Source organism: Gouania willdenowi, chromosome 5 (genome assembly GCF_900634775.1).
Source record: "Gouania willdenowi chromosome 5, fGouWil2.1, whole genome shotgun sequence".
NCBI lineage: Eukaryota > Metazoa > Chordata > Actinopteri > Blenniiformes > Gobiesocidae > Gouania > Gouania willdenowi.
The window spans coordinates 38,057,796-38,072,954 of NC_041048.1; the positions used below are offsets into that span (position 1 = coordinate 38,057,796).

The 15,159-nt window shown below is 37.4% G+C and overlaps 1 protein-coding gene across 2 annotated transcripts in view; it reads right to left on the minus strand.

Moving 5' to 3' along the window:
* Positions 1-15,159, minus strand: part of cdh4 (cadherin 4, type 1, R-cadherin (retinal)) — a 383,532-nt gene that overhangs the window by 224,478 nt on the left and 143,895 nt on the right. For both annotated transcript variants that reach the window (XM_028447500.1, XM_028447499.1), the window contains exon 3: positions 4,917-4,940. In XM_028447500.1, coding sequence (XP_028303301.1) covers positions 4,917-4,940 — 24 coding nt within the window. The remainder of the gene's footprint in view (positions 1-4,916; positions 4,941-15,159) is intronic.

The window sequence follows — 15,159 nt, forward strand, 5'->3', positions numbered from 1 at the left end:
TAGTGTAGGAATCAGATCAATGAATCAATGATTATTTGTGCTCCTTTTAATGCATTATTGCAAAATTACTCAAATTTTAATGCCTTTTCCACACGTTTTTTCAACTTGCAAGACATTTTCAGCACTTATAAACCCTTTCCACCACTTTTCCCACCTAATGTCGGATTTGTTGACCCATTATTGTCACTTTTAACCTTTTTTCATCATATTCTAGGCCTATTTTTGCCAATTCAACCACATTCACGGTTTTTAAAGCCCATCATTTGCCAGTTTAAACTAATTCTTCCAACATTGACACTTTGAACCATTTTTACCACTTTTTCGGTCTGTTTTTAGCCACTCTAATAACCTTTAACCGACTTCTGTCCTTTTGTGTGACAAAAGGATGTAAAAGGTTTAAATTGCCACTCAAATATTTGTTTTGATCCCAACTGTAAACTCTCTCTTACTGACATTGTTAGAAAAGTTTTGTGCACAGCATTGTGGGATGTGAAGTCCCATAGATGGATACATAAAACTGTTTTTACTTCATTCTTGCCCTGAAAACTCTGCCAAAGTGACTTTTCAACACATTTCTGGTGTTTTTACAGACTAATCACAGTAACAAGGATGTAAAAATATTTCTATGCATCCATTTAGAGGACTCCAAATCCCACAATGCAATACACCAAACATTCTAACACAGTGGCCCAGACTTACTTTAATCCAAGATAACCAAAAAAGCACGCCAAAGGTGTGGCATACTCATAGACCTTAATTGTAAATTTTGTTTAAAAGGAAATAGAAACCATGACTCATCTGTTCTGTGACTGCTGTTTCACTAAAGGTTTCTGGAATGACATCGAAGACGAAGAAAAAAAACAAACAAACCATAATGATCTAGGCATATGATATTTGTTTATCAAATAATAATAATCATACTGGGCACGTTTCTCATCCACACTGTTAAAAGAGCAGAAAGAAAGCCAAGTTTTATTTGTGTTCTAAATTAAATGCAGCTGAACCTAAATACTGTAAAAAACCAACAACAACAAAAAAACAGCACGATAGCTGCAAACCTTTGTCTATTTTTTGAACGATTTAACAGAACTATAGAAGTATAAACCTTGGAATGACAGTTTCATATAAATTTTGGTTTTATACAAAAACACACACCCAGGGGTGCACATACTGTATCCTTGCTAAATCAAATGTAGTTGGCCTGAACAATCTAAATTATGTATAAATAACCCCAATATATCACATTAACCTGACACGTCTACATTATTACTCCTAGGTAAAGTTGAATAATTTAATGGGTTCATTAGAATCATTTGGATTTGACAAGGTATAATTTTTTCAAATATACCTTTTTCTACTTTTTTATTTTTTTTATTTTTGCCCCTTAATAAGCTCCTTCTGGGAGTCTGTGATCTGGGTCCTGAACTCTGCACGTCCGAGTGCTGCATGTTTACAGGTTTATAACTGGATGGTTTGAGAGTTTTCACAGTTTGTGGTGGTTAATGGTGAAGTTTCAGTGAAAGAATCCTCTAAACCCACCATGTTTAGGGTAGAGGACTGTTGTCAGCGAGGATCTTTAGTCTCCATCTTTAAAAGCTAAAGACCAAGTCAAAAACCTTGGTGTTCTGAGTGACTCAGATCTTACATTCAAAAGTCAGATCAAATCAATCACAAAAACATCTTCTACCATCTAAAGAACATCTCCAGAGTCCATGGTTTAAATCACAGACTGTTTCTTCAACTTCCTAACACTCCAATCACTGTCATCCTTCTCTAGGAAAAGAAACACAAGAAATAACGATAAGAATTAAATTTAGAAAAAACTTCCATGCATCCATCCACAGGACTCCACATCCCACAATGCAATGCAAGAAGCGTTTCCAACAACGTCAATAAAAGTGTTTACAGTGGAAATTAAAACAAAGTTTCCAGTGTCGATTTCAACCTTTTACTTATTTTTTGAGCAAATCATCTTTGCTGTATTGATCAATGAGACCTACACTAAGTAATTATCTGATTTTAAAATAACGTTTAGCTTTAAATAAACTTAATAAATCAAACCTCTTCCATCTTTAACAGGAAAGATATTTACTTTTACTTCAGGCATGAGATGCAGATCATTTTGGACTCATGCAAATATTTTGAGCGCAGGCTTTATCAGCTCATCTGGAGGCTTTTAAAGGGCGTAAAGAATCGTTCCCAGATGTAAAACCAATGATGGAATGTAAAAGAAGAAACAACGGAAGCAATAATACTGATTGTTTTCCTTTAGGGATTGATAGAAATCAGTGTTTGATGGATGGATGGATGGATGGATGGATGGATGGATGAAGCAGTTGCGTGCTGGTTGTACTCCCAGCAGGTGGGATGTCGTCTAAGTAGTAAAACAAATGTCTTCAACATCCACCCTCATTCTTCACTCTATGAATGAACACAAAACATACACTTGACGTTATGTATGCAAACAATCCAGATCATTCTCAACAGGTGCTGCTCCCATAACCCTCCCATAACTTTCCCATTATGTGCTCAACCCTGGGAACCAACGTCTACATGGTCCTCCAGGTGCACAGAGAGCCTCGTCAGATGTATACAGAACACAGGAGGAATTCAACTTATTTCATCTATTTATTATGAATTTAAATAAGACAACTATTACATTAAAGTTCTGATTTTTGGATGCATTTTCCTTGTGTCTTGACACATTAAAAAATAAAGACAAATATCGAATTAAAATTAAATTAAATTACATTTCCTTAGGGATTAGGAGACAGTTGGTACAAAAATCCTCATCATCTTTTATTTAATTAACAGGGTAATTGTTGCAAACTCAGACAGTTAATGACTCAGAAAGATCAGGAGAAACTGGTCCATGCTTTTATCTCCAGCAGACTGGACTATTGTAATGGTCTTCATCAAACATCTACAGCTGGTTCAGAACAAAGAGGTCAGAGGTCATGAATCCAGTTTTAAAGTCTTACACTGGCTCCCAGTCAGCCTCAGAATAGACTTTAAAGTTCTGCTGCTGGTTATAAATGTGTGAATGGGTTTGGTCCACAATACATCAGTGAGATGTTAGTCAGGTATGAACCCAGTAGGTCTCTGAGATCTATGGACACAGGACAGATAGTGGAGCCCAGAGCTCACAGTAAACATGGTGATGCTGCTTTTAGTTGTTATGCTGCAAAGAAGTGGAACAAACTGCATCACATGGGAACATTTTTAAATCCAAGTTAAAGGCTTTTCTTTTTCTATACTGTATGACTGAGAGGGAGTTTTAGTCATATAATTGTTGATTTAATGTTTTGCTGCTGATTTGAATGTTCTTATTGATTTTAAACTGTTAAATGTTTTCTGTTTGCATCTTTTTAATTATGTAAAGCACAGTGAATTGCCTTGTGCATGAAATGCTCTATACAAATCAATTTGCCTCGTCTTGGCTAGATTTCCTTGACTTTGTGTTTTTTTGTACTTTCAGATTTATGAGTCCTGATTCAGCACAAACATTTCACTCTTTACTAGCATTGATTGTGCATTAATCAACCAGCTCTGATCGACATGTTGTTCGTTCATCAAAATTGTTTAATCAAAGCATCCTTACATTTGATATCAATGGTTTATAAATGAATAAATCGGAAGTATTGACCAGTGACCGCTCCTTTTTTTTCAATCTAGAAAAGCAACAACACTATGATCATCAGTACAACATTACATTGATTATTCCCAAAAAACTTGACAAAAAAAGCACTTTTTTACCTTTACTCAATGTCTTATTTTTACAACAAAAACTCAAATAATTCAGCATCTTGTGATGCATTATTCAGAGATGTGAATACAAAGCAAGAGATCACAGTTTGGCTCTTGTAAAAATGAGCTTAAAAAACGCTCGTCCATTGTTCCTGCTTCTAAAACAATTATTAGACCAAACATTTCTTTTCCTTCAGTCAAAAAAAACAAGAACTGCATGCATGCACACGCAGAATGAATAACATTCAAAGCCAGTAATTCAGGTAGAAGATTGAGGAGTTATTCCAAAGCAGAAGAACCTGTTAATAACTGAGCAACAGTCTAAAGTCAAACTGTATCAAACTCAAGGCCCGGGGGCCAAATCTGGCCATTTAGAGCATCAAATTCAGCCAGCTTGCAAAAGTAAAAATGATAGAAAAAACATTTAAAATTTTGGAAATCGCTACAAATTCAGTTGTAGATATCTCAGCCCCTCCAAACACAGAAGTTGAATTAAAATCCACAATATTCGCAGAGCAAAGTTTTCCAGTTCTTATATCACACAACAGCAGTTATTTTTAACCTCAAATTGTTGAAAAAACTCAAAATTTGGCAAATTTTCATCAAACTCTTCCACAGAATTTCCACAAATTCCCAAAATGAGAGAAATGTAAGTAAAGTTTTTACCCTTTTTCTGCAGCTTCACCAAACTTGCCATATTTAACCTATTTTCATCACTTTTTCTTGCCATATTTTTGCTCCTTTTCCCTGGTGCATCAGTGAAGGAGAAATCCAACCACGTGTAACAGTGACACAGCTGCTTTACTGTAACGCGACTAAATCCTTGTTTGTTGCTATTCATGGGGTAAGGGAGTCAAAACGGGGTAAATTGACTAAGTAGGCTCTGGCAAACACACGCAGCGAAGATCAGCAAAACTTCTTCCTCTGAGTGGCCACATGGGCCCCTGGCTGCTGCTTTCCTAATTGCCTTTGGTTGATGTTTCTCTCTTCATTTCTGGCAGCAGTGGATGTGATGGAGAGGAAAATAACACCCTAGTGATGCAAATAATGTTTGTGGCTTGGTGCCCCCCCCCCACAGAGTCTAGTGTCTGAGTATAGGGCTGCTTCCACATCAGTGCAGAGCAGCCACTAGCAGATGGTTCAAGATCAAGAAAAGCAGCGGTACTCACCACGTTCACTGGACAGGGTGGTATCTGTGAGGGAGGGAGGAGAAGGAGGGAGAAAGATAGGATGATGATTAGAACCCCAGTGGTCAAATGTTTTCATTACAGTTTTCCCAAATTCATTCAAAAAAATACTATTCTTCATATAATCTACACAATATACAAATATTTTAAATTCCAAAAAACATAGACTGTACAATATATATACATATATATATATATATATATATATACATGAATTAATGTGTAACGTATTTGTCGTAGTGTGAGCTTTAAGTGAAATGGTCCCAAACTTTTGAGACTTTAGGTTGGTTCTTCTTCTGAGCAATTCTTCTTCACAATGTCAATGGTGAAGTGACACTGCGCCTCGCAGATGGAGGTACGTGTAATCCTAGGGGTACGCAATGGCACTACAGGGGGTACTTGAGAGAGCGAGAGGAAAATTAACACATAAAGTGGGAGTCTTGGTCCCACCCCAGGCGTGAGATGACCAGAATTGATACAAACTATAAAAATAAATCTATTCAAGAGGCACTAAATCAGTGCTTTTCAACCTTGGGGTCAGGATCCCATGTGGGGTCACCTGGAGTTTAAATGGGGTCGCCTGAAATTTATGATTTACGATTACATATTTTAATTCTTCTTTTTTAAAAAATAAAACAATCCACAATCATAAACAACTGTATTTCCATACTTTCACTTTGTAAAATATAAATGTAGTTCAACTAAAATTAAGTTTAAAAAAAAAAAAAAAGAAAGAAAGAAAATCTGAGCTTAAACATAATCAAAAACTATATGTAGAAGAAAAAAAAAATTATTTGAGGTCGCCAGAAATTTAAGATTTCAAAATGAGGTCATGATCCAAAAATAGGTTGGAAACCACTGAACTAAATACTGATTCTTTTCCACTTCTTTACAAAATGAGATTCTTTAAAATGTGGGGTTTTGGATTTAGAAATAAGAGAAAGGGGGTACTTGAGCCCAAAAAAGTTTGAAAACCACTGACATATGGTACTGTAGCAAAAATAAAGCAGAGAGTAACCACTGGCCTGATTTTATCATTAATTTACATTGAACAATATTTGTCGTCAAAATGATCAATTATGTTACTACGGGAATCATTTTTGCATTATTGTATATTGTATGTTACACATAGTGGTTGGTGCGAATCTCAAGTTTTTTCTATTGCCCCCCCCCCCCCCCCCCCCCCCCCCCCCGTGAAGAATCTCAAACTCTGCTCTAATTAGCATAACAGCTTTCAGTAAACGTGCCGTTGCAACACTAAAGTCACCTGAAGAAGATTCAACACAACAAAACAATTTTGCAAGATTAATAGAAAGTCACATGTAACACGTAGACTGACATAAACAAAACAAACAAACGCTATTGGAGAAAAAGTGCTGTCACAGCTGCACAGAGGCTCACATGTGTCTCCATCTATTATCCAAGCAGCAGCGTTTACCCACAGTGCACTTTGTTTTCTCCACTCGCTCTTATCATTGCCTCGAGCCACGGGATTCAGCATTATCCTCAAATGCTTGTTGATATCTGTGTCGTTCATTCAGTGAGACAAAGGGGAATCGAGATATTACGCACGTGCACAAACACACACAATCTGATGTAGATGACCAGTGTTCTCTGAGGCCTTGGCTTTGGTGTTTTTCCTTGGTTTCCTGTCTTTCCTACATCCTCTAGTGCAGGGGTTCTCAACCTTGGGGTCAAAATATTATTTTTTAACAATTTGAGCCCCTTTACCCTTTTCCTGCAACTACATCAACCTTGGCATATTTTCATCACTTTTTCTTGCCATTTTGTTGTTCTTTTTAATGCATTTTTGCTACATTACTTTTATTTCTGCCACTTATCACAATTCAATGCATTTTCTGCACATTTTTTTTCCACTTTCAAGACATTGTTTGCACTTATAAATCATTTGCACCACTTTTCCCACCTAATGTCACATATGTTGACCAATTGTTGTCTCTTTTAACCTCTTTTCACCATATTTCATGCCTACTTTTGCCAATTTAACCACATTCATGATTTGTCATGTCCATTATTTGCCAGTTTAAACTAATTGATCCAATATTGACACTTCAAACCCTTTTTTACCACTTTTTCTGTCCGTTTAATTTGTAACTTTAAAATCCAATTTCACCATATTTTCCACCATATTTTGTCACTTTTAGCCCATTCCATTTCTGTTTAAAACAATAATTTACATCTTTAAAGGAGCATAAGGCAGGATTTGAGAAACTCTAAACTCTAAACTCTAAACAAAAGAGAATGAGTCAACACATATTTCTACCTATTGCTTTGAAACGAACGTAAATGAGTAACCGTGTCACAGTTGGAGTGTGGATCAGGACGCATTTTCTCGTCTGAGTCGGACCCAACAGTGAAAACCTCGTTTTTTTTCTCAAAGAAATGACATATTTATGTTTGTTTTAGTGGTAAACACTGATTTGATTAACAAACAACTGTTAATGTCAACATCAGATCAGCACACGGGCAACAAGCGAAAGTGAAACACAAACAAGAGACAAGCAATAGAACCATGGGATCTACAGTATTTACATAATCCATTTATCAAAGATAAGATAATCCATGTTATTGTGCAGAAAAAGTTCTCTGCTCCATTCTACATCCACCGTGGATCACAGCTCTCACTGTGTGTTCTTCAGGCTACATCATGGCTGCGACTGCACACACTTCAGACTCGACCGATCTGGCTTTTTTAGGGCAGATGCCGATACCGATTCTTTTTCCATTGGCCTTATCCGATGACCGAAACGGACTGCCGATTTTTTTGAGCCGATATTTGGAGCTGATGCTACTTTTGCTCACTCTTTACATCATGAAAATTACACAATGATGAAAACAAATGGTACGAGTCTCAATTTTTTCAAAAGGAAAATGTATTGAATTTAACAAAAGGTGCAGTAGAACGACAATAAGTAAAAAATAATGAACAAATATTAAAAACAGGTGATGTAGAACAAAAAAAATATTTCTGCTCTCTGTAAATAATGCAGATCTGCAAACACAGCAGCCCACATCGGCCGATGCACGTAAAAAAACGCAAAAATCGTCCGATAATATCGGTCGGCCAATGCATCGGTCTATCACTACTTCAGTCTGCGCGCAAACGACACTACTAAACCGAACCCGACCACCAGTTCTAAATATCTGTCTGAACCTGACCCGTCCGGTGCGGTCGGGTCCCGTCAGGGTTCAGTTGGGCGTCCATCCTCTATCTACAACATTTGATGCGTGTTCCCGCGGTGGCTTGGCTGAATACTAACCGCCATGGTGTCACTATGAAGCCTGATTTATACATCGTGCTCTATGCTCCGTTCAGATGATTATACGTATACAGTACTAGGGATCAAATAATAATACACTTTTAATAATACACTTCCTGGAAACCCGTAGTTTCATTGTGTGTTTGTGAAGTGCACCAATAAATAAACGCACAGAACTTTGACCCACTTTGTGAAAGAATAAACTGGGAAGACAAGACATTTTTTTTTCTGATTGATGAAACATATTTTCTAATAGCTATTTAGTTTGTTTGATTAAAAACAAGACCTACGTGGTATAGAGCAGTTCCTCAGGATACAATGGTAGGAAAGGTGATCAAACCAGTTACTCTTACTGGTGCTAGGTGTCCAATAGCATTCTGTTACAGTTGCATTTATATTAGGCCGCTTCAAATGCAACATTCATTAAATTATAAAAATGTGAACATAAATGTTCTGTGAACTTAATGTCTTTGTCTTCACTTCTCTTCCAAACACACAAGTGTTTACTACGCTTGTTTTTTACTCATAAATCTATTAAGATGTTAGTCAAACTTAAAATATTTCAGTTAAAAACATATTTAAAGTGATTGTTTTGCATTATTTTATGTTTTCTTTCCACTTCTCCCTGAATAGCGCCGCCCCACGAACCCCACAGAACCTTGCTTTGCACATTTTCAATAATTCATCTCCCTCTGTCAAGAATTCAGCCTTGCTAGCACTTGCCAGTATCCCCAACAAATTGGCAGGCAGCCTCTTATTTGGCATATGGTGTGGAGCTGTACTGTGTTTCTTTCCTTCTTCACTTGGCCTGCAGTGTTCTCTGGGAACACACACACACACACACACACACACACACACACACACACACACACGCACACACACACACACTATATGAAACTCCCTGCCCGCTGAGAGCACATTGCATTGCTGTGCATTTCCCCACAACCTTTGCTAGAAGTTTTTAGACTTTTGCAGCAATAAAACTACATAAACTGTACAAACTGGGTCACAGTCAGAACTTCAACAGCCTTTCATTCTCACACAAACTCTGATCTCTCTTTTGCAGTTTCCCGAATTGGAACGTTGTGCACCACAGGATTTTCAGCCTTTTGTTGACATTATTCAACCCTAATTTCCAACATACTTTATCTCGGGGGTTACCAACATGGTGCCCACGGGCACCAGCTAGCCCACATGGAGCATGTGAGGTGCCCTCAGGAGCTCCCCAATGTCACCAATGAGCTCAACATTAAATCTGAATTACTTTACATGATCCAAACTCACAAAGATTAATAAATATGAGAAATGTTGTTAGTACTTATTAATGTTCAATACTGCTGATAAAGTTTTAGTAATAAATGCACTATGTTTAAATGTTTATTTTCACTGAAACAAATGTTTTTAAGTGTTGCAGATCTGGTATGTGATATATATAAGATGTATTTTTATAAAATGTAATGAAAAGAAAGGGTTTCATGTTTAAACCTGAACATGTTCTATTTTTTTAAGTTACTGCTAGTCTTCCTTATTATCTTCAGAGGTGGAAACAAGTCACTGCTTCTCAAGTGTCAAGTAAGTCTCAAGTCACTAAACCACTGAATTGTGGTTCACAGCTCAACTAGTCTGAGACACTCTGATGTTCTATCTCTCTATCCTGTTCTGTTGGTCCTTCTGCCCACTAACCCCAACCAGTCCACGCAGATGGCTGCCACCTCTGAACCTGGTTCTAACGGAGAGTTCTACCTGTTAAAAAGGAGTTGTTTCTTCCCACTATCGCTAAATGCTTGTTCATGTGGATCTTGTTGGTTTTTTTCTTCCTTATTATGAATTTCATATTTTGATTAGCGCATTGAGATGACTTTGTTATAATTTGCGCTATACAAGTAAAGTTGAATTGAATTGAAGTCCTGAGTCAAGACAGTGAAGTCCAAGTCAAGTCTTAACAAGTCATGAGTACATAATGTACCACAGCTAGTGTCATTTTGTAGAGCAAGTTCAGTTTATTCATATATAAACAATGAATTACTTGAAAAAAAGATTCTTAGGGTTCTTTCACACTGGTTTAGTCCCGGATTTGGTCTGAATGACAGAGGACAGGAGATAATTTCATCACCGTGGTTTTGGCTACAGATCGCAACTTCTGATCCGCACCCAACAGCGTCTAGTATAGTTCCATGAGCTTCTCTAGACAGAGAAACAGAAACCTGAAGAAGATGCTCTCATCTATGGGTCAAAGTGAGAGCTTAGAGAGCGCACAGAAACGTATTTCTTCTTCGTTTGTTCTTTCACATTCAACAATGGAGCAGCAACAAGTTGATGTGCTTTTGGTGGTTTTAAAGTCCTGTTTTGCGCCATCGCCGGCTCTTACCAACCACCCACAATACCGTGCACTGTACATCATTGCAGATACTTGCTATGTTTGATTTGCTCCAAGAGTGGTTGTGTTCAGCTCTAGACTTTGATTGGAAACGGTCCGAGACTAACAGAAACAATCGCTCTAGAATTTTCCTGTTTGATATGCTCTAGACTTGTTTGCGTGTTCACACCAACCAAACAAGTTGGACTTTTACAGCAAAAAGAACCCTAGAGCGTTTTAACTGCTCTAGGATCCCTCGGTGTGAATGCACCCTTAATCTCAATGAGAATTTTCTGGTTAAATAAAGGTTGAAAAATAAAAACACACAATTGAGATAAATACGCACACAATTGTGAACTGATTGCAAACAGACGTGTCCGACGTGTCCGTATATGGCCCATCCTCTCGTTTCCCGTCATGAGTAATAACCAGAGAACATTTCCAGTGAATAAATAACATGTTTAAGATTTAAGAGTCTAATCAAACAAAACAAATGAGTTTGTCTAGAGAACTATTAATCAAAGAGCAAACATGTATTTGCAAAACAACACTAGCACAAACAATCAATTATTCATAAAGTCAACGGTCAATGCTGGGTAAGTGGGCTCTTCCTGGGTGAGATGCTACCGCCATAATTGGAGTGGGACTACAGGAGCAAGGGAGTGTGTGTGTGTGTGTGTGTGTGTGTGCATGAGTCACACCTCCCTCTGCACTGAAGTGTGTTCCCTCTAAACCACCAGCGGACAGAGATGTCTCATTACTTTATAATGAGTTGTCTGATTACCTCTGGAAGTAAAAGCCTTATTATGAAGGGCTGTATGTTTATTTAAATAACTGTTGTACTAAAGTGACTGAATGACAACATAGAGCATCACCTTTTGGAGGTAATGAGCCCCTTGAGGTGAGTGCTGTCTATGGCCAGTGGCTAAAGAGGCTTTATTGGTAACTAACAGATAGTGGATGGATGCACACAGACTGGAGAGAGAGAGAGAGAGAGAGAAATATACATATCTAAGTGCTTGTTAACGTAGAAGCAAACATTTGGCAGGAGCTCAGTCTATCCAAACATGGAGACATGGCCATTAAAATGGGAAAAATGTGTGAATTACAATCCCTTTAACGTGTCATTGTTGTTCAGCCTGACAGGCTACTCTGGATGCGTCACCAAACTCCTGATCCACCGGGATTTTCACACAAAAAAAAAAAAAAAACAGAAATCTCTAGGGTTTACAAGGAATGGTCAGAGAGTGAGAAAATACACCTAGCTAGCAGCAGTTTGCACAGAGAGAGAAAGACAAAAACACAAGGATAGCTGCAGTTCTCGGGGCCAAAATACTGTGTTGACAAGAGAAATCAAAGACGAATGGTCAGAAGGCTTAACATGATAGAATACAACAAAACATCCTTCAAAACACGTATAAATCAGTCTCTGATACAACAAGTGCTGGAATCACATGGATTTTACCTGCAGAATCCTAAACTGAGTGCATTAACACATCCACACATTACTCTATCTGATGAGTCTACTATCTTACTTTAAAACCATCAGACACTTAAAGGCTAACTAAACCCCAGGTTTTTGCTGACCTGCCACTAGGGGGAAATTTAAAAACAATGCCTTGATTATGGGCGTGGCTTCTGGAGCAGTTAAGACACGCTTAGGCTGTGTTTGAAATAGCACGCTCTGTACTATACACTATAAATTCAATGAGTATACTGTCTACTACAGTGGTTCCCAAACTTTTTGTGCCCAAGGTATACCAAAGGACAAGTCAAAATATATTGTGCAAAACAGCCTTTATAACACGTGTTATCACTCATATCATGTACAGTATCTGTAAATGTGTATAATTATTTACTAATGCCAAATAAAATGTGACAAAGACAACTATATTACTCATGAAATATTTATTAACAAAATATATATATAAAAAAAATGTAGGTATAGTTTGTCTCAGTTTTATGAAACGAGTGCATACAAAGCACTAAATTAAAAAAAAAAAAAAAAAAAAAAATATATATATATATATATATTATTTTTGTGTAGTTGTATATTGCAATAATATTATATAAATTCCATGGCACAACCGGACTTGCCTCATGGCACACCATTTGGAAACCACTGGTCTACTATATACTATAAGTATGATTAGGATGATGAGTGTTCCCACTGAAGCATTCTTCCAAGTTTCCCAAGATGCATTTCGAACGTACAACATTAAAATCCTGAATCACACTGAGGCTAAATGTCTCTGTTGATTCTCCACCTTTGAAAGTTCTGAAAACAATTTAAGTGAGAAAGTGACCAAGTAGAATATCAACATGTGCTCATTTGATCCATAAAACTCACGTAAACACATTTCATGCTGACATTTTGGAGATTTTTGGAGACCTGCCATTGTGCAACTGACAAAACTTCTGGTTAACTTAAAAACAAGAGCCCTATTTACAAAATAGTTAAAAAAAACTAACGGAAGACAAGAAGTGAGGCTTTTGTTTAGTAAAGGTGATGTTTGATTTTTAGCTTGAAACTGGTCCCAGGACCATTTTACATTACGCTCGCAATGCATCATGGGGCGTTGAGTAAGATTAGTGAAAAAAGCCATTTAAACAGGGAAAGACATTAAAAATATGGTTCAACTCTGAAACGTCACCTGTTCACTGCATTAAATTTTTTAACTGTTCAAGGTTCAAGGTTTCTTTATTTGTAACGAGAGGTGAGAAATAATTCAGTCCAATATACTTCCTTTAAAAGATTAAAAATAAAGACCATTGTCTACATGGTATTAGTTAGAAATTAATACGTTTCAGAAATTCCATTATTCCATTTGGTCTCCATCACCTTATTCTATTTAGTGAGAACAGCAAGGCCTTGCAAAGCTGTTATCACACCCGTCAGCACTACTACTGTCTTTGATAAATTATGAATAACTCACATTGCCATAAATGTTCAATAAACTATGCATAAGTGCAGGATATTCATTTCAACACATTTTCACTTATTATATGAATCTGTTTTCACCATGAAATGCATCAACCTTCAATAGTGTATGGTTTGTGTCTTTCAAATAACAGCAATAAAACAAACTTTTTACTCAATCAAAGGAATATAGTAATGCCGTATAACATTTTCATTTTGTGTGTGTGTGTGTGTTCCAAAAAATACACAAAGCGGAAACACAAATACACAGAATGTCAACAAAATACACACAGTGATAGAAAAATACACAGAACAATTAGGAAAACAGACACAATGGCTCCGAAAATCACATATAAAGTCCGAATACTACACTAGATGACAAAAAAATACATAAAATTATAACAAAAGCACACAAAATGACTCTAAAATACACTAAATAACTCACACAATCATAACAAAACAAAAACAAATGCACAGAAATGTTGGTTGTATTCTCTGCTCATGTTTGGATTGATTATTTGATTGTTTGGACAATCACATTTTTGTGGCCCTCACTGTGATAAAAGTTGCCAATCTCTACTTTAGTGGGTGTTAGCAGAACTTAGCTAAACTCAGGTTAAACAAGCTGCTAAAAAAGTGGTTTTGACAATCCACATAGTTAGAAAACTCTTAGTTTGTGTTGAGTTTCTGTGCTGCAATTGGTCAAAACAATTCTGATTCTTGTTAAAATTGAGAGCATTGACCTTACACTGTCTCTGTTAGGTAGAAATCTCTTCCTGTAGCTACTTAATCAGCACTTAAGAGCAATACTGGAACCAAGCTGAGTGGAGTATTGCTAAAGCACCACATCCTAGAACAAAAGTAGGAATTAAAAAGAAAAAAGTTACATGATTTATTGTGCAAGCTGCTCCAGAGCCATGAGTTTCTCCGAGTCAGCCCTAAACCACATGTTGAGAGTTTAAACACATGAATTAAGAGCATGTGGAGAAGCTATTGTTTGGGATCCAAACTGGGACGTGTATTTAAAGCCGTGGTGACCACCGCCGTGTGTTTTACTCTCCTGATGTTTGGCCGCCTGGCAATAACTGGACCAGCTCTGTAGCACAGTATGGAATGATTCATGATGAAAGAGGAAAGAGGGCAGACTCTCTCTCTATTTCTCTCTTTCTTTCTTTCTTTCTTTCAGTTTTCCAGATGTAGTGAAAGTGCCAAAGTGTGCTACAGGTGAAAATAATGAGTATGTATGCTTGTATGCTTTAAACCAGTGTTTCTCAAACAGTGTGCCGCGGAACACTGGTGTTCCGTGAGGGAAGTCCAGGTGTGTCGTGAGATTTTGTGACAACCACACTGTTGTGGCAATCTGCCCGAGTGCTCCAAGCGTGGGGTGCGCGGTGACCTCATTTTTGGCGCGCGCACCTCACGACATCCCGCGCCCGTCAAGCATAAACCAGGCTGTTATGCTGGGTGCATGTGCTGCTCCATGCGCATGCCGGCACGCGCTCATACTGCTCCGTGTGCGTGCAGCCGTGTACACTGCTCCGTGTGTCTGATCGCTAGCAGTGTGACTCTGAAGTGCTGTATGTTTGATAACAGGTTTATGTTTTCAAATCTACAAAAGTTTGAACTTTGAAAATGTTTAAGAAATGTGAGAAAATGTTAATTCCTGTC